The following is a 20,733-nucleotide window of genomic DNA, read 5'->3' as shown; positions in this document are numbered from 1 at the left end:
TAGAACTCTGGACTTAACTTTCAGTCATATGGGAAAATTTTAGATGGTTTTGAGAACAGAAGTTACATTATCTGACTTTATATTTTTAAAGGATCACTCTGGTTGCTAGGTGAAAAATAGGAAAGCAAACTGAAAACAGGAGTACCAGTTATTATTATAACTGTGAAGGCTACAAATGAGAATGGCAACCACTGGAGTTTGGCTGTGATAAACAGATTTATACAGTGATATTAGGAAGAGAAGAGCAAATACTTATAATTATTCCTGAGGCACTCCAAACTACAGGTTTAGCAGCAGCCATTGTGGTGGGAAAAGAATCAAGGTGTCCCAAAAGCCTCATAAAGAAAGTGTTCAAGAAGATAGGAATTATGAATTGTGTCAAAAATGTGTGTGTTTATTTTTTCTAAACCCTTTGAGGGTGAGTTATATTGTTATTCTCCTTTACTCCTTAATAATTCAGAGTGTACCTCTGAAAAATAAGGATATTCTCTTACATTGCCACAGTATAGTTTTAAAATTCAGGAAAGTTAATATTGATTCAATACTTTTATATAATCTACTATCCATATTTCATTTTTGTCAATTATCCTAATAATATCCTTCACAGAATTTTTCTTCTAATACAGGATCCAGTCCAGAATCACATTCACATCTAGTTGTCATGTCTCTTTAGTCTCCTTTAATCTGTGACAGTTCCTCAACATTTCTTTGTCTTCCATGATATTGACATTTTTGAAGAATACAAGCCAGTTTTTTTATAGATCATAGACTGCTCCTCAGTTTAGATTTTCCTTGTGATAAGATTCTGGCTATCACATCTGAAGGCACAACAATATTTGTCTTCCCTTCACTAGTGATTTTAGTTTTTATCACACTATCAAGATAATGTCTGTTTTTTTCCTAAATGTGTTATTCCTGTTTTTACCTTTTAATTAATAAGCGATCTTTGTGAAGACAGTTTGAAACTGTGCAAATATCTTTCTTTTCATCAAACTTTACTTCCTAGCTATGGCATCCACTGATGATTCTTGCCTGAGCCAACCTTTACTAAATTATGATGATTGTGTGATGTGTAAAAATGGTTTTCCAATTCAACCATTCCCCTCTCTCATTTATTATTTGACTTCCTACTGTAAGGAAGAGGGCCCCCCTTTTCTATCTGTCAATCTATTAACAATATGGATTTATCAGTTTCTATTTTATTCAGTGAATTATAATGCATTATTCTCATTATTTTGATACCCCAATATCCCCAAATTCAACCAGCCCTTCAATATGGGCCTTCTGCCTTTTGGGCATTTTTCCATTTTTTTTAGTCCTCCCTTCCTTTCTTTTCTAAAAAATTTGGGCAATGTGTGTGTGTGTGTGTGTGTGTGTGTGTGTGTGTGTGTGTGTGTAACACAAATTTTCCCATTGTAACCATTTTAAGGATACACTTTGGTCATATTAATTGGATTCACAATGTTGTGCTACCATCACCACCATCCATTACCAAGACATTGTCATGACCCCAAACAGAAACTCTGTACCTACTAAGCAATAACTCCCAATCCCTCCTTTCTTCCAACCCTGGTAAATGCTAATCTACTTTCTGTCTCTATGAAATTGCTTATACTAGATATTTCATATAAGTGGAATCATACAATCTTTGTCTTTTTGTGCCTGGCTTATTTCACTCAATACAGTATCTTCAAGATTCCTCCATGATGGAGCATGTAGCAGAACTTCACTCATTTTTATGGCTAAATAATATTCCATAGCATGGATCACCACATTTTAAAAACACATCCATCTTTTGATGGACATGGATTGTTTGCCTTTTCTGCTATTGTGAATAATGCTGCTATAAACCTTGGTGTACAAATATCTGTTCAAGTTCCTGTTTTAAATTCCTTTGGAGGACCCCTACCTCACCCCCTACACAAAAATTAACTCAAAATGGACCAAAGATCTCAATATAAAAGAAAGTACCATAAAACTCCTAGAAGATAATGTAGGAAAACATCTTCAAGACCTTGTATTAGGTGGCCACTTCCTAGACTTTACACCTAAAGCACAAGCAACAAAAGAGAAAATAGATAAATGGGAACTCCTCAAGCTTAGAAGTTTCTGCACCTCAAAGGAATTTCTCAAAAAGGTAAAGAGGCAGCCAACTCAATGGGAAAAAATGTTTGGAAACCATGTATCTGACAAAAGACCGTTATCTTGCATATATAAAGAAATCCTACAACTCAATGACAATAGTACAGACGGCCCAATTATAAATGGGCAAAAGATATGAAAGACAGTTCTCTGAAGAGGAAATACAAATGGCCAAGAAACACATGAAAAAATGTTCAGCTTCACTAGCTATTAGAGAGATGCAAATTAAGACCCACAATGAGATACCATCTAACACCAGTTAGAATGGCTGCCATTAAACAAACAGGAAACTACAAATGCTGGAGGGGATGTGGAGAAATTGGAACTCTTATTCATTGTTGGTGGGACTGTATAATGGTTCAGCCACTCTGGAAGTCAGTCTGGCAGTTCCTTAGAAAACTAGATATAGAGTTACCATTTGATCCAGCGATTGCACTTCTCGGTATCTACCCGGAAGTTCGGAAAGCAGTGACACAATCTGCACGCCAATGTTCATAGCAGCATTATTCACAATTGCCAAGAGATGGAAACAACCAAATGTCCTTCAACAGATGAGTGGATAAATAAAATGTGGTATATACACACGATGTAATACTACGCGGCAGTAAGAAGGAATGATCTCGTGAAGCATATGACAACATGGATGAACCCTGAAGACATAATGCTAAGCGAAATAAGCCAGGCACAAAAAGAGAAATATTATATGCTACCACTAACGTGAACTTTGAAAAATGTAAAACAAATGGTTTATAATGTAGAATGTAGGGGAACTAGCAATAGAGAGCAATTAAGGAAGGGGGAACAATAATCCAATAAGAACACATAAGCTATCGTGGGTAAATTTAACGTTCTGGGGATGCCCAGGAATGACTATGGTCTGTTAATTTCTGATGGATATAGTAGGAACAAGTTCACAGAAATGTTGCTATATTATGTAACTTTCTTGGGGTAAAGTAGGAACAGGTTGGAAGTTAAGCAGTTATCTTAGGTTAGTTGTCTTTTTCTTACTCTCTTGTTATGGTCTCTTTGAAATGTTCTTTTAGTGTATGTTTGTTTCCTTTTTAACTTTTTTTTCATACAGTTGATTTAAAAAAGAAGGGAAAGTTAAAAAAAAAAAAAGAAAAACAAGGAAAAAAAGATGTAGTGCCCCCTTGAGGAGCCTGTTGAGGAATGCAGGGGTATTGGCCTACCCCACCTCCATGGTTGCTAAGATGACCACAGACATAGGGGACTGGTGGTTTGATGGGTTGAGCCCTCTCCATAAGTTTTACCCTTGGAAGGAAGACGGTGCTGCAAAGGAGAGGCTAGGCCTCCCTATGGTTGTGCCTAAGAGGCCTCCTCCCGAATGCTTCTTTGTTGCTCAGATGTGGCCCTCTCTCTCTGGCTAAGCCAACTTGAAAGGTGGAACTCACTGCCCTCCCCCTCTACGTGGGATCAGACACCCAGGCGAAGTGAATCTCCCTGGCAACGTGGAATATGACTCTGGGGAGGAATGTAGACCTGGCATCGTGGGACGGAGAGAACATCCTTCTTGACAAAAAGGGGGATGTGAAAGGAAATGAAATAAGCTTCAGTGGCAGAGAGATTCCAAAAGGAACCGAGAGGTCACTCTGGTGGGCACTCTTACGCACACTTTAGACAACCCTTTTTAGGTTCCAAAGAATTGGGGTAGCTGGTGGTGGATACCTGAAACTATCAAACTACAACCCAGAACCCATGAATCTCGAAGACAATTGTATAAAAATGTAAGGTTATGAGGGTGACAATGGGATTGGGAAAGCCATAAGGACCACACTCCACTTTGTCTAGTTTATGGATGGATGAGTAGAAAAATAGGGAAGGAACAAACAGACAAAGGTACCCAGTGTTCTTTTTTACTTCAATTGCTCTTTTTCACTTTAATTATTATTCTTGTTATTTTTGTGTGTGTGCTAATGAAGGTGTCAGGGATTGATTTAGGTGATGAATGTACAACTATGTAATGGTACTGTAAACAATCGAAAGTACGATTTGTTTTGCATGACTGCGTGGTATGTGAATATATCTCAATAAAATGAAGATAAAAAAATGAAATAAAAAAAAATTCCTTTGGTTTTACACCTAGACCTATGGCTGGGTCATATGGTAATTCTGTTTAACTTTCTGAAGAACCACCAAACTGTATTCTATAGTGGCTACACCATTTTACATTCCCACCAACAACGCAAGGGGGTCCAATTTCTCCACACAATATCAACACTTGTTATTTTCTGTTTTCTTAATAATAGCCTCGTGGTGGGTGTGAAGTGGTGTCTCATTGTGGTTTTGATTTGCATTTCCCTAATGGCTAATGGTGTTGAGCATCTTTTATGTGCTTATTGGCCATTTTTATATCTTCTTTGGAGAAATGTCTATTCAAGTCTGCCCATTGTTTAACTAGGTTGTTTGTCTTTTTGTTGGTCTTCTTTCTCCAATACTGTAATGTGATTTCCAATAGTTGAAAGAGTGTCTATTGTATTATTAACTATATATCATAATGCATGTAACTATTTCCTTTTAAATTCCAGATTTTTAAAATGTTAAACAATTTGTGATAAACATTGTAATAACTAAATATTTATACAAATTCAAAATTATTTATTGGCTATTAAATTTCTAGAAATGGATTTGTTAAATTGCCCTTCAGGAAAGTTTCTATTTATTTTATGTCTAACAGTATATAAGAATATCCATTTTTGTCATTCACTTAGTTTGGGTAGCATTTTAATTCAGTCTAGGCCCTTACTGTTTTGAAGTGGTGGTCCCCAGACCTGAGAGTCCACTAGGAAATGAAGAATCTCAGAACCCACCCCAGATCTGCCTCTACTGAGTCAGAATCTGCATTTTTAACAATATCCCCAGATAATTCCTAGGCACAATTAGATACTGAGAAGAAGCAATGCACTGGTATAATTTATGCAAGGGTCACAAATTGAACTAGTCCTAAATCCAGGCAAGGTAAGTTCAAGATGCCCATAATGCAGTTATTAATGAAAGTTGAAAGTAGTAAAGAAGTAAAAGTTAGTTCGGGGGAAAATGCCTATGTATTAGAATGATGTGTGTGTTCTTTCTAGAAAACAAGACGATGCAGTTCAGCACAGAGTACTAACACCTTCTCCCCAAAAAACACAAACTAACATGCTACAAGGCAGACTCCCAAACCCCACTCCCAGACATTCTGTTTGAATAAGTAGGTTAGTAAGATTATGTCTAAGAATGAGTGTTTTAAAAGCACACCAAGTGATTTGGATTCCTTGAAGTTTGAGAGCTGCTGCACTATTTCACTTCCCAGAACACATCTGTAATGTATTGTTTAAGCACGTTTTATTTTCTTTAAAAGAATATTCTCATTTTTATTGAAGGCCTTCAACTAGAATTCACTTTTTTTGTGTGTGTGGTTCAGTTTATGAAGTGACTAAGTCTAGGAATTCTTAATTATATTTTGGCTGTCTCTAGTTCGACCAATGACACTAAGTTAGTGAAGGATAGAGAGAAATAATCCTGTTTGAACTCTAGTTCACCCATTTCATCCCCTATCCTGGAAACTGCCTTCTCAGTCCATTCTGAATTCTTTTCAGGTGATACCTGAACACTTTTTATTCTTGTCAATATTTTCTGGTGAAAAAGAAATTCATATTGTGGGGGAAAAAATTCCATCAAAAATTTATTACAATGTTAGAATGAATTATTCTCATATAAAACATATAAATCACATATATTTAAATGAATTACATATTTTCACTTTTTTAATTACAAATAACTATTTTCTTTTTAAAATACAAATAACATTTTTTTTATGCAGGAGGACCAAAGAAAAAAGGAAACAGAGCATATAAAAGGTACTTTTTTTCAATAATTCATTAGAAGGGTCTTAATCAACTCACAGCAATTCATAAAGAATCAGAGACTATCCTAAATCTATCTAATTATTTTTAATGTCAGAAAAATTCAAAGGACACATTAATTTATTTATGTGAATGGGCATCTATTTTTTGAAAGCAAAACTTGCAATGTCATTTCTTAAGTAAAAATGTGAAATTTTAATTTTTCTCTTATTTGTATCCAAAGATATCATATAGTAATGCCTGAGAGTCAAAAAGACATTGAGAGTTTGTAATCCCTTAGATATTTTATGTTTTAGTACCTCAAACCATTACTTCCTACATAGTTAGAAATTCTGAATATAAATGAAATTGTGCATTTGAAACAGCTTTAAAAATAAATGTATGTGAAATACTGAAGAATAATATGCAAAATATTATAAAAGGTATTTTGGGTTGTTGTAAATGTACTGTTTTAATAAGGGTTTCTATCTTTTAATACCAAGTGTGCAATAATAAAATAGGGACAGCATGACTTAGAGTAAAGGAAATCTAATTTAAGTCCATTTTTTATCTGAGTCAAGTGTGGTAAGTCACTTCTCAGTTTCCTTTTTTGTGAAATTGTGCTTATGGTAGCTATCTTGAAGAATTATTGAGACAATAAATGAGATTTGGAGGTATATCAAAAGGCTTTGTAAATTCTTAAGGCACTATTGATAAAGAGCTAACCCAAAGGCCCTTCCTATGTGGACCAAACTTTTTGTAATTTTCAGGCTTAAGGAGGCATTTATTTGTTAATTGATTTTTCTGAATAAAGCAATATTGACTTTAAGTAGTTAAGAAAATATCTGCACTTTTTTTATTTTTGAGGGTTATTCCAGAACTCAGATTTCTAACCTGATTAGAATCTTTTCCTGTTAAGACAAGGTTATGTCATATACTTCTTTTTAATTTTATGTAGAATAGACTTTTCTACTCTTAATTATAAGGAAAATATTTGTAATTTCCAATTGCATATTTAATATGTATGGATGATGATAACTCAGAATTATCTCTACAGCATTATCTGTCCATTATAGCCCTAAAAGAGTATGAATGTTTAAATATAACATTATCCTTATAGTTAAGATTTGGTTCATGAATATGTAATATTTACAGTAAATCTTATTTCTTTTACAGCAAGTAAAGATAACTCTAAAGATGAGTTCAGCGTTTGCAACAAAAAAGGTCATTTGTGACCCCTCAGAGACTAGCTCAGCAACAAATTTACAACCAGTATTACAGTAAGCTTATCAACACTATCATCTGATTCTTATTACAGCCGAAGTATAGAAGCAACAGATGACTGGTTTTTCTGATGATTTTCTAGAGAAAAAGAACTCTCCAATACCTCTTCTCAAGGAACCTCTAATGGAAAAAGTATTTCATTACTTGTCAACCATTTCATTGGAAGATTGTAATGAAAATGTACTGACTAAGACACATTTTGATGATCAAAAAGATGACAGCATTAAGGAAAAAATTTCACGAAGAAATACAGAGGTTGAAATACAAAACCTTCAAAATGATATTGAATGACTTTTTTCTTTTGAAACCTTGTATACCACTGAAATCAGGTGAAGTTAAAACTGAAATACCAGCTTCTCAGTCTCTTAACATGGCCGAGCTACTATTGCTTGAATTGTTCTTTACCACAAAGTGGCCCTATTTTCCTTGCTGGTTCTTATTTTTAGAAACAGAACTGTAGGAAGAACCAGAGTGATCTCATAAGCATTAAGCTTAACTCCTTGTATCTCTTCAAAGGACATAATAAATAATAGGAATGCATTTCAGCATGCAGTAGAAATACGTTAAGAAATCTTCCGCACAAATATATTTTTGAATAAAACAGTCACAGAATTTCCTTATGCTTTTGACATTTTAAATTTATTTCAATATGGGTAGAATGGGGAGAATACCTATATCAGCTTTTCTGAATTTTAATACATAAATCACCTACTACTCAAATCTTAATCATATCATAGCTGGTAAGCAATATAATTTTGCTTCTATGGGGGAGCCTGGAACATTGCAAAGAATCCAGAAAATCATTTTCTTCCCCTTCTCCCATATCTTTTTTCGGAATGGCCCTCAGCTCCCCCTCCACTATGATGAGGAATGGGGGGCAGTTTAAATTTATAGGTACCTGCCTCAAGCTAGATGAATCAGAGCTTCTCCTCAGTCTAAGAGACCCTTGCTCACATTTCTATTTTTGGGCTTGAGGGCTGTTTGACACCCACCTTGTACTTGATCTTTTTCCCCTCTTTCTCCTGAACACTCTCCATATAAGCATCCTTTTTTTATTCTTTCTCTTGGGATAAGTAACTACAAAATTGCTTAAATTACTCACACCCAAAGGAATGAAATAAGCTTCAGTGGCAGAGAGATTCCAAAAGGAGCCGAGAGGTCACTCTGGTGGGCACTCTTACGCACACTTTAGACAACCCTTTTTAGGTTCCAAGAATTGGGGTAGCTGGTGGTGGATACCTGAAACTATCAAACTACAACCCAGAACCCATGAATCTCGAAGACAATTGTTATAAAAATGTAGGTTATGAGGGGTGACAATGGGATTGGGAAAGCCCTAAGGACCACACTCCCACTTTGTCTAGTTTATGGATGGAATGAGTAGAAAAATAGGGGAAGGAAACAAACAGACAAAGGTACCCAGTGTTCTTTTTTACTTCAATTGCTCTTTTTCACTTTAATTATATTCTTGTTATTTTTTGTGTGTGTGCTAATGAAGGTGTCAGGGATTGATTTAGGTGATGAATGTACAAACTATGTAATGGTACTGTGAACAATCGAAAGTACGATTTGTTTGTATGACTGCGTGGTATGTGAATATATCTCAATAAAATGAAGATTAAAAAAAAAAATTTACTCCACACCCAGACCTGTCCATACTTCCCAAGAGATAAATTAAATGAAAGTATAGAGTTATCCAGGCCCATCATTTCTGTCCCAGGAGAAATATTAAAAAGGATTAAAACACTCCTCTCTTTTGATGCAGTCACCTGGTCATTTCCCAAATTATGCTAGTGGGTTTTAAGCACATCCCTCTCTATCCACCCCTAAGTCAGTAGCTATTCAGCTCAAGTTCTCTAAAGAGCAGTAGAAACAAAAAATTTAAACTGGCCTCTGTCTCTTGGTATCCTGCAACTTCTGTCTTACTACCTATCCCAGAAAAGGAAGTAATCTCTAATTTTGGGAAGATCCCCAAACTCTCCTAGGAATCTGAAGTTGGAGATAATAGATTCTAGTCTTGGTCTGACTAGTCTCTGGAATAGAGGAAATATGAAATGCGGAACTAGGGGCAGTGATATCCCATTTTGTGGTTTGGGAATTTAAAAACAGGAAATCTGCAGTGAGAAAGCAATGAAGTATTTGCAAAGTGAAAAGCCAGAGATGAGAGATCAGGAGAGTGTGATTCTTGGCTTTATAATAGTGTTCAATTCCCTTGCTCCAGCTTTTCATGAAGTAAGCTTCACCATAATCCTGCCTTTGGCTTGGAAAGGTAGCCTTGTATCCTAATTATAAATTCTCCTTTTTGCTTCAGCGAGCGAGATTATGTTTTCTATGCTGGCCACTATCCCTGAGGCCTGGCTTTAACTGTTGTTCTTGGCTTTGGTGAGATAGCCTGATAACTTTATAATGAATTCTCCATTTTGCATAAACTAGAAAGAGTTTATTTCTGTTCTTACAACCAAGGCATCCTAACTAAATTCTTGTCCATGTTACAAATGAAAAATAGAGATATCTATGCATATGAAGTATGTTATGGATTGAATCATGTCCCTCACAAAGATGAATTCAAGTCCCTAAACCCTGGAGCTGTGAATAAACTCATTTGTAAATAGGATCTTCGAAGATCCTATTAGTTAACATGAGGCCAAAGTGAATCTGGGTAGTCGTTCATCCAATATGAGTAGAGGCCTTATAAGGAGAGGAAATCTAGACAGAGACATAGATGACTGAGAAGGAGACCGATGTCACGTGACAGAGGTAGAGCTTGAGTTATGGATTCCTGGCAAGCCACCACCAGAATGCTACAGTCTTCAGAGAAAGCATGACCTGACAACACCTTGATTTTTGGATTTCTGGCCTCCAAAACTGTGAAACAATAAATTCTAATTGTTTAAGCCAAGTAGTCTGTGGTATTCATTACAGCAACCCTAGCAAACTAAGGCAAGGTAATTGTTATACTATAATAATATAATAAATTGAATTTATTTTTTCAAATCCAACACATTTACTTGTTTGTTAAAATGTTACTCCATATCATAGATGTGTACAATGTTCTCTTTGAAAAACCCATTGAGCAGCACTTATGAAATTCTTATACAACAGTATTAAATAATCTTATTTTCAGTAACTGTGAAGGATCTGAGGTTTTGCCCCACAATCAGACTGACCAGTGAGCCTGCAAAAGTATCATGGATTCTGACACAAGACGTAAGACTCTTTGATCAGAGACAAAAGGCCACTTCTTATTCATAGCAGTAGCAGCAGCCAGGGTATCATCATTTTTGCCTCAGTTTCCTGAGCCACATTTCCCACAGAATAATGTGAAGATGGCCAGGTAATATATGAACACATAGTAGGTAGCATCATGGGAAAGGTGCCTTAAGTTTCAGGAATCAAATATTTAATATTAGACAACAAGCATGCCTGCCCTTTGCCCCAGAGGAAGACACTGTCTCTGTTTTCCAAGGCTATTTACTATATGAACATCCTTGAAAGGAAAGTTGTAACATAGGTGGTCTTAAGACATGCAGAAATGTGAAAGACCCATGAAGAATGGGTCTTTCACGATATAGCTCCCATTGCCGATATATTGCAAAAATGCAAGATGGGGCAATTTACCCCGCTGATGTAGGAAATAGTTTCATTGTAGTCCTTATCCAGCCACTAACATTGCCACAGGATATTACAGTTCTTTTGACTGCAAATACCTGAAAACCAACTCAAATTAGCTCAGGAAAAAAATATTTTCTTTCACACATAGAATCCAAATGGTAGAACAACTAAATGTGGGAAGCACAGGGTTGTAAGTGAGCTCAGGAAAAGGTGGAACAAAGGTTCAAATTCCATCAGGACTTTATTTTTATCAGTCAAGGTTCAACCAGAAAAAGCCACCACTATTAGGCATGGTATAAGGGATTTATTATAAATTAAATTTTAAACAATTGCAAGAGGATCCAGGGGAGCAAAGTTTCAGGAGGAAGCTGGAGAATCAGAGGAGTTATCAGTCAGTTAATAGAAGCCACTTGTGCATCTGCCACAATGAAAATGGAAATGTAGGCTTATGGGAATGTCTGTGGGAAGCTCTGCCTCTGAGTAGCAACTTCCTTTGACAGTGTGCTGCCAAGTATCCAGTAGCGGACCTGGGACTATCATATGACAACATGGTCAGTGGCTGAGAGGAAGAGCTAGATGTTGGGAAGAAGAGCTGGGCACAGAGCAGACTGAGGACAAGCTGGAACCCACTGGCTTCTCTGCACTCTGTTACTAAATCTAAGCATTAGGACCATCATAGAGTAATGGCTTCTGCCTAAATCCGCCTTCCAAATATGGCTCAAATTCCTATTTGAGAGCACTCTAAGCCAAATCAATACAGGGAAATGCACTCAGAAACACAGTTCTAGCTTAACCAAGTTAACACAGTACAAACCACCACAGACCACCCACCATCAATTTGGCACTCATTTACACTTTTACCATATTTAAACCTTCAAATAAAAATAAGAGAATCATGACCTTAACAAAATCAATAACCTTATGTGAAGCAATATCCCTCCTATTAAAAAAAAATGCAGCAAAATTCACATAATCATTCTGGATAAAGGAAGCAAAACTTCACTACTGGATCACTAAGAGTAATAATGAGTCATTCCCATTTTCACCCCTTGTTATTAGACCTGAGAATCTCAGCTATGAAACAATCAGCATGATATATTGGTAAATGAGCATATACCACATCTTGGAGGTGTGACAGCCCAGGGCTGGGCCCCCCTACATGGCCTGTAACAAATGTGCTTTAGCCAAGGATAAAGGTCAAGGAAGTAAACAATCTCCCCAGAGGGGGAAGAATGTAACCATGGATGTAAAAACAAAATTGATTGTATCTTAGTCTTAAGCACTAATCTTAGTAAAACATAAGGTCTTAGACCCCTGTAATGGTTGTACCAGAGATCTGATGCCATGCTATATGGAATGCCTTTGTTCTAAAGTCATATATTGCTCCTTGTGTCCCCGATCATTGCGATGTGCTAAATCTCTGGATCGGTTGCCACTAAAGAACTTCTGTTCATAAGACCCAATAAATCTATGTCTACTTCTGTGTCTGGTGTGTTTTTCAATCTCAAGACAACACCAGCCCATGCTCTGCACAAACTTGGTCTGGGCTTGAACAATTGGCAAGCCAGCCAGGAGAGAGATGCAACCAGCAGCAGTAGGCATCAGTCTGGGGAAGGGAGACTAGGGGGAAGTCCTGGGTTGGCCTGCATTGCCATGTAGGGAGGGGTGGCTGCCCTCCTGGATAGATAGGTACCACCACAAGAATATGGGGATACCCTAAAAACTCCAGCGGGGTTGTTAACAGTTTTGTGACAGATAAAAGGACAACTAAATCTTAGCAAAAAGAGAGAACATGATGACCCTAATCAGGTCTCATGTAAGCAAATGTGGGGTCTGATGTAATTGTTGTGGGGACAGACTAGAAACCATAGATAAACAACCAAATGCTGTTTTAGTTACATTGTGGAACAAATTACCCAAACACAAAAGATTTACTAAAGTAAATCCCTGAACAGCTGAAGGGGAAGATAAAATGACTAAGAAACCCCCTTTCAAAACACAAAAACCCTCCATACTCCCAGAGGAGATTTGGCAAGCTCCCTTTCCCCTCCCATAGGAGAGGAATCAAGACTCCCAGGTATGAGCAATTACTGGGGACTCCAGGAATTAGAGGCCACATGTAGAATTAGCTATTTATTGATCCCCTACTAACAGAGAGTGCTAGCACTAGTAGATACTGAGGCTGAATGTACCTTAATTTATGGAAATGTAGCCTGATTTAATGGACCCATGCTGGCCATAGATGGCTATAGGGGTAAGACAAGCAGAGCCAAATGGCATAATTTGATGTTGCAAGTTGGGAGATGGCCCCCCACCTGGGAATACATTGTATATATTTCTCCTATATCTAAATAAATATTAGAAACTGATCTTCTATTAAATTCCACATTACAAACTCCCATAGGAGAATTATGCCTTTGGTGTAGAGTAGTGAAAGTGGTCTTAAAGTGAAAGGAAAAATGGTCCCCTGTAAAGGAACCACAACCTCATAGAATTGTAGCTGCTAAACAGTATAAACACCCAGTGGGGACATCAAGAGATTCCTGCAACCATTAAGGAACTAGAAAGAGTGGGAATATTAATACCAACCCATAGTCCTTTTAATAGCCCTGTGTGGCCAGTATGGAAACCTGATGGAACCTGGCATATGACAATAGATCACTGCAAGTTAGAGTAATGCCACCTTTGTATGCAGCAGTTCCAAATATTGTCTCTTTACTACAAGAAATTAGCACTCATTTATGTCATTATCATTTTGTTTTAGATTTAGCTAATACTATCTTCAGTATTCCCTTAGATAAAGTGAGTCAATCTGCTTTTGCCTTCACCTAGGAAGGATGATAAAGAGTTTTCACCATGCTCCCGCAAGGCTACATAGCCTGATCATTTGCCATGGCCTAGTGGCAAAAGACTTGAACAACTGGGAGAAATCCAAAATTATGACTTTTTTTCATCATATTGATGATATTATGTTAACTGGCAATTCTCTTTCAGGACTAAAAGAGGTGTCAGAAATGTTAACATCCCATCTTGAGAGCCAGAGATGGGCCATCAATCATGACAAGCTACAAGGCCCTGGGTGCTCTGTCAAATTCCTGGTTGTTGTATGATCAGATAAGGCAAAAATTATTCCTTCTGCAGTAATTGATAAGGTACAATGTTTTCCTATGCTGCATATGCCAAAGGAATTAATGGTCTTTCTAGGACTACTAGTATATTGGAGACCTTTCATTCCCCATTTAGCCCAAATATTAAACCATTGTACATGCTACTTAGAAAAGGGCATACTTGGGAATGGGATGACTCCAGCAGGCTGCTTTTCAAAAAGCAAAAAGGGCAATAGCACAGGCACAAGCACTGAGGGGGAGTAGATCCTGATTTGCCTGTGAATTGGATGTGACTAGCACTGATATTGGTTTCAGGTGAGTAGCCCTAGGATTCTGGTCACAATTATAGAAAGGAGCAAAATGAAGATATAGCCCTTGGAAAAGCAACTGTGTGCTGCATATAATGCTCTATTGCAAGTGGAAGGTCTGATGCGGAAATGTCCTGTCACTTTGAGGACCTCCCTCCCTATACAGGGTTGGATTACAAACACAGCCAATAAGCCACACTCTGGCAGTGCACAATTAAGTACCTTAACAAAGTGGAAAGCTTACTTATTGCAACACAGTGTTTTCAAATACTGGCCTTCTTAGTGCCAGGATGCATGAATTTTTAGGACCAGTGTCATACATAGAAGATTCAACAACTAAGATTTCTCCACCTGAAATAGCTGATGAAATACCCACTATAGAGGGCACAGGAAAAATTCCCTAGCCTGCTTGGTAAACTGATGGATCAGATAACAGGCAGCCTCCCACATGGACAGCCATGGCAGTACAATCCAGTACTGACACTGTATAGTGGGAGACTGGTGCTACGCAAAGTAGTCAATTGGGCTGAATTAAGAGCCATATGGATGGTTATAATGCATGAACCAGAAGATGCACTATCTGCACCAATAGCTGGGCTGTTTACAAAGGCCTCATGTCCTGGATGGCAACCTGGAAACAAAAACAAGGGACAGTCATAGGTCACCCCCTATGGGACAGGACCTATGGCAAGACATCTGGAATGTGTGCCAGTGAGGAAAAGTAACTATCATATTCCCACCCACACTCCTAACACCCTACCCAGGAATGTTGAGGCAGACACCTTGCTCAAATCTGAAGCCACATTACTGAAACCTGAGAAACAGCCTAGTGGTTTCATAGAAAAGGTGGACACCAAGGGTATCAAACCTTATGGCATTTAGCCCAGCAGTTCCAGCTACCCATCACAGGCCAATAATTTATAGACAACAAATGGGAGTGCCCATTGTGTTCCCTGCAACAATCATGCCAACAGCCTCACTGGATGGGACACATTGGCTGATCACAGGCTCCAGTGACCCAATGGCAAGTAGACTACATTGGGTACATGGTATGCATTCACTGCAGTAGACACTGCCATGGGACTTCTGTTAACTTTTACGTGGGTAAAGCTAATCAGCAAGCAACAATATGCTGTCTAGAAAGGGTAAGTACCCTCTATGGGATACTACACAAAGAGACAGTGATTGGGGAAGCCCTTTCACTGGCTAAATGACCCAAGCATAGGCTCTGGACTATGATGTAATGTGGACTTCTCATCTGTCTCCTAAACCCACAGGCACAGGCCTTATGGAAAGAATAAATAGCTCCTCAAAGGAACAGCCTAAAGATGACAAATCCCTTCAACAATGGACTAAAATGTTTTATCAGACCCTAACGCACCTAAATTCTACATGGGGAGGGGGCTGCAGCCCCAGCTCCTACTGAAATGCTAATGGAAGGACCAATGCATGTGCTAAGTATACAAATTAAAGGGCCAGTCACTTTACAGGCTAAAGGAGGGAATAATAATAATTTATTGTTGCCTATGCCTCAGAAGACCATAAAATGGGGGAAAATGCAGTCCTTTTGCCTTGGTGCTGGCCTCTGAAGCCACACTTTTTGGGACTGTTAAGCTCATGGTGAATACAAGTCACCCAAACATTGTGATATGGCCACAATTTATACCCAAAAATGCCTGTTAACATTTTTATCACCAATCCAGGGCCTCCATTTCCCACAGGAACCCTATAAATATGTGGGTCTTCTTATGCCTAGACTAATGATTGCTGTCATGGTAGAGGACTCTCAAGGTTTACAGTGGGAGAATATCTAATATTTAAAATCTCCCCACAAAGTCCCTCTGCGTGGTACCTTACTATCTACCAATGGAACTCTTGCATGTATATTATTAAATCAGCAAGATTTACCCCATATTTTTCCCCCTAAACACCTTTCTTTTTGCCCATAGTGCCCTAACAAACACCTTTCTACAGTGGGCTTCGGCAGTAACTCATGCCCACAAACGAACCCAGTGTTGGGTTTGCATGGACTTGCCATCTTCAGGCGTGTTCTGATTTGCTAAAGCTTCCATTATGCAAAATACCAGAAATGCATTGGCTTTTATAAAGAAGATATATTAGGTTACTAATTTACAGTTCTAAGGCCAGAAAAGTGTCCAAACTAAGGCTCCACACAAGAGGATACCTTCACTGAAGAAAGGCTGATGGCATCCAGAACACCTCTGTCAACTGGGAAAGCACATGGCTAGCATCTGCTGGTTCTGGTTTCAAAATGGCTTTCTCCAAAATGTCTCTGAGCCTCTGTCTCTCTTAGCTTCTCTCTCTCAGCTCCTATGCACCATTGCTTGTTCTCCCAGGGTATTTCTCCCTAAGCATCTGGTGGTCCTATCTTAGCTTCTCCAGAGCAAACTCTGGGCTTCATTTCTTAGCTTAACAACTCCAAATGTCTTTCTGCCTGCACCTCCAAGCTTCTAGGTCTGTGTCAGCCCCTGAGCTCTCTTAAGGGCTCCAGTAAACTAATCAAAACCCACCTGAATGGGCAGGGTCACACATCCCATGGAAATCTAATCAAAAGGTCTTCTGCAGTTGGGTGGGTCACAGCTCCATGAAAACGACCTACTCAAAAGGTCCCACCCACAATAAGTCCACATCCACAAGACTGGATTAAGAGAACATGGCCTTTTCTGGGGTACATAACAGTTTCAAACCAGCATAGGGTGCTACCAGCCTTCCATGGACCATAGATCCTGCTAACTGTCTACACTGAATGCCTTGTTGATGTGGCAGAATTCAACACACTGACAATTCTGGAGTGAGACTTTCCTTTTTAAGATTGAAATCTAATTACCATCTTATAATGAATCTTTGGTTTATATCTTTTCCCTTGTGATGGGGGCAAGTAAATAAGCCCCAGCCTAAATTAGGTTATGCTATACATGATGGAATAGGGTGGCTGAGAGCAGAAGGAGTAATCGTAGACTGTATTGTCCCAGTCTGCATGCAACATCTTAATGGGAAATGAGATATGGGGTGGTTACCCTCAGAAGTGTGTAATTTTACTTTTAAGCTACAAAATGATAATCTTTTCCAGTGACAAATTGTGTCCAACATTTGGAGTGTTATTCCTCCCCCATGGAGTGGCTATGGACTTGTGGGCAATTTAGATGCCCTTGTCTACCTTACAATTGGACAGGACACTGTACATGGGAGGAGCTGTATGTCTCTGCCACATTATATGATTCTTTACCACACACTCCTAGCAACCCGGAAATGGTTAGCTCTAGATACTGAGTGAAGCATCCCCATGGTGGTTTTATCCTTTAGCTATTCTTGCCCCAGGGGGAGCTGGTATCATTACCAAAAAGCATGTAATAGCCTTAGTTAACCACACAGCTCAAGCACTTAATGAATCTAAATTAGCAATATCATTGTTAAATGACAAAAAAACACATTTATGGAAAGTTGTTTTACATAATAGAATGGTTTTAGAAATTTTAATTGTGGCACAAGGTGAAACCTGTGCCCTTATGGACATACAATATTGTGTATATATTCCCAATCAGTCACATAATATTTCACAAGCTTTAAATCATATGTAACATATGTAAGAACACATACACAGTATTAATCAATTAACTACTGATCCCCTTTCTACTTAGTTTAATTCTCTTACTCAGCCTTGGTGGCATTTCTTTATAGGATTATCTGCCCTATGTGCTGGATTATTATTCTTCTGTTGTCTTTTATATTGTTGTTGTATATGGATGCAATGCCTGTCCTATGGCCAACACAGCCTGTTACGGGGGGTTGGGGGTGTACTGTTGTAGCCCAGGGCTTGGGCCCCCTCCTAAATGGCCTGTAACAAACCTGGTTTAGCAAAATACAAAGGTCAAGAAAATGATCTTCCCAGAGGGGGAAGAATGTAAACATGGATGTAAAAATTGAATTGATTGTATATTAGTTTTAAACACTAATCTTAGTAAAACATCAGGTCTTAGGTCCCTCTAATGGTTATACTAGGGACTCGATGTCATACTATATGTAATGTCTTTGTCCTAGAATCATATGTTGCCCCTTGTGCCCCTGTTCCTCATGGAGCATTAAACCTCTGGATCAGCCACCACCAGGGAGTTTCTCTTGTTCATAAGTACCAATAAATCTATGTCTATTTTTGTGCCTGCCATGTTTTTCAGTCTCACAGCAGCAACAGCCTGTGCTTCTGCATGCATTCAGTCTGGACCTGAACAGGAGGGTACTGCCAGAGCCCTGAAGAGTATTACCAACCAGCTGTCACTATAAGTGAGCCTTCAAGTGGCCTTTCTATCATTGTATCAGGTTGTTGCTTCAGGGTAATGAAAACATGGTAATACAAGTGAATTCCATGAGAATAAGCCCATCGTCACACCTCATTTGATGAAAGCAAAATTATTACCCGGTTAGAAGTTCAGAAGCAATACTTCTATGATGGTGAATAAGGTATTCTGAAGTCCATGGATGGTGGCATTGAGAGAAACATTGTGAACTGGGAAGGCAAATCTATATCCAAAGCAAGTATATAGTCCAGTGAGAACAAAGTTGATGACTTTTGAATGATAGAAGTCCAATGTAACCACCTGTCACCAGATGACTGACTCATCCCCTAAGGGAATGGAAAACCAATGTTAGTCTCTGTTGTTGGCAGTTTGGGCACTCAGATGTGTCTATGGTCATATTAGCATTAGTGAGTCCATATTGCTGAGTCCATGAGTAGCCTCCATCTCTTGCCCTCTTTTTTTTATGAATCCTTTGGGCAAAGACAAGGGTGGGTATTGAAGGAGGCTGACTGACATCCATGGAAAAGATCATCTTGTCCACCTGATTATTAACATCTTCCTCTACTTATGTCACTCTTTGGGAAGCATTCACATGGTAATTTGTGTGTTCCTAGGAATATATGTATTTCACCTAGATGGTATAACTTGTTGGCATACAATTGTTCATAGTATTCTCTTATAATCCTTTTTATTTTTGTAAGGTCAACAGTAACATCCCCACTTTCATTTTTGATTTTAGTTATGTGCATCTTTGCTCTTTTTTCCTTGTTGGTTTAGCTAAAGGTTTGTCAAATTTGATCTTTTCAAAGAACCAACTTCTGCTTGCAATGATTGTATTTTTATATTTTCTACTTTATCTCTGCTATTCTAATCTTTATTAATTTCTTCCTTTTGTGCATTTTGGGTTTAGTTTGTCCTTTTTTTCCTAGTTTCTTAAGGTGTGAGGTTAGGTTTCAGATTTGATATCTCTCTTCTTTTTAAATATAGGCATTTACTGCTATAAATTTCCTCTGGGCATTGCTTTCACTGTTTTCCATAAGTTTTGATATACTGTTTTTGCTTTCCTTCATTTCAAGATATTTTCTAATTTCCCTTGTGATTTCTTCTTTGTCCCATTGGTTGTTTAAGGATGTATTGTTTATTTTCCACATATTTGTGAATTTTCCAGCTTTCCTTCTGTTATTGATTTTCAGCATCATTTCAGTGTGGTCAGATGTGATACTTTGTATGATTTTGATCTTTTAAAATTTATTGAAACTTGTTTAGTGGTCTAACATATTGTGCTGGCTTGGATTTATTATATCCCCCAAAATGCCGTGTTCTTTGATGCAATCTTGTGTGGGCAGATGTATTAATGTTGATTAGGTTGGAATCTTTGTATTATGTTGTTTCCATGGAGATGTGACCCACCCACCTGTAGGTGACAACTCTGAATTATTTCCATGGAGGTGTGGCCCTGCCCATTCAGTGTGGGTCTTGATTTAATCCCTGGAGTTCTTTAAAAATGCTGTCACAGACCCAGATGCTAGTGGTCTTAGCCCAGAAATACTTGGAGTTGTGGACCCCTGACGTTGGCTGCAGCTTAGAGAGACATTTTGAAGATGGCCTTTGAAAGCTGAAGCTGACACTTTGAAGAATGCCATTTTGAAACACAACCTAGGAGCAAGCAGATGCCAGCCACATGCCTCCCCAGCTAAAAGAGGTTTTCCAGATGCCATTGGCCATCCTTCAGTGAAGGTACCCTATTGTTGATGCCTTACCTTGGATATTTTATGACCTTCAGACAGTAACTTTGTAACCAAATAAGCCCCCTTTATAAAAGCCAATCCATTACTGGAATTTTGCATAATGGCAGCATTAGCAAACCAGAACACATATGGTCTACCCTGAAGAATATTCCTTGTGAACTTGAGAAGAATGTGTATTCTGCTGGTGGATCGAGTGCTCTGTATGGATCTGTTAGGTCTAGCTGGTTTATAATGCTGCTCAAATCTTCTATTTCCTTATTGATCTTCTGTCTAGATGTTCTATCCATTGTTGAAAGTGGTGTATTGCAGTCTCTATCGATTGTTGAAAGTGGTGTATTATTGTAGAACTGTTCATTTCTCCCTTCAAATCTGTCAAT

General features: G+C 38.2%; 1 protein-coding gene across 1 annotated transcript in view; it reads left to right on the top strand.

Moving 5' to 3' along the window:
- C2H1orf185 (chromosome 2 C1orf185 homolog) overlaps positions 1-7,559 on the top strand; it is a 51,449-nt gene extending 43,890 nt beyond the window's left edge. The window contains 5 exon segments of the mRNA XM_037816766.1: positions 5,963-5,999; positions 7,161-7,186; positions 7,188-7,247; positions 7,250-7,330; positions 7,332-7,559. Coding sequence (XP_037672694.1) covers positions 5,963-5,999; positions 7,161-7,186; positions 7,188-7,247; positions 7,250-7,330; positions 7,332-7,559 — 432 coding nt within the window.
- Positions 7,560-20,733: the final 13,174 nt, after the last annotated feature.

The sequence above is a fragment of the Choloepus didactylus genome, chromosome 2 (genome assembly GCF_015220235.1).
Source record: "Choloepus didactylus isolate mChoDid1 chromosome 2, mChoDid1.pri, whole genome shotgun sequence".
NCBI lineage: Eukaryota > Metazoa > Chordata > Mammalia > Pilosa > Megalonychidae > Choloepus > Choloepus didactylus.
The sequence above is the reverse complement of the archived record's forward strand: the minus strand, read 5'-3'. Positions and strand labels throughout refer to the sequence as shown.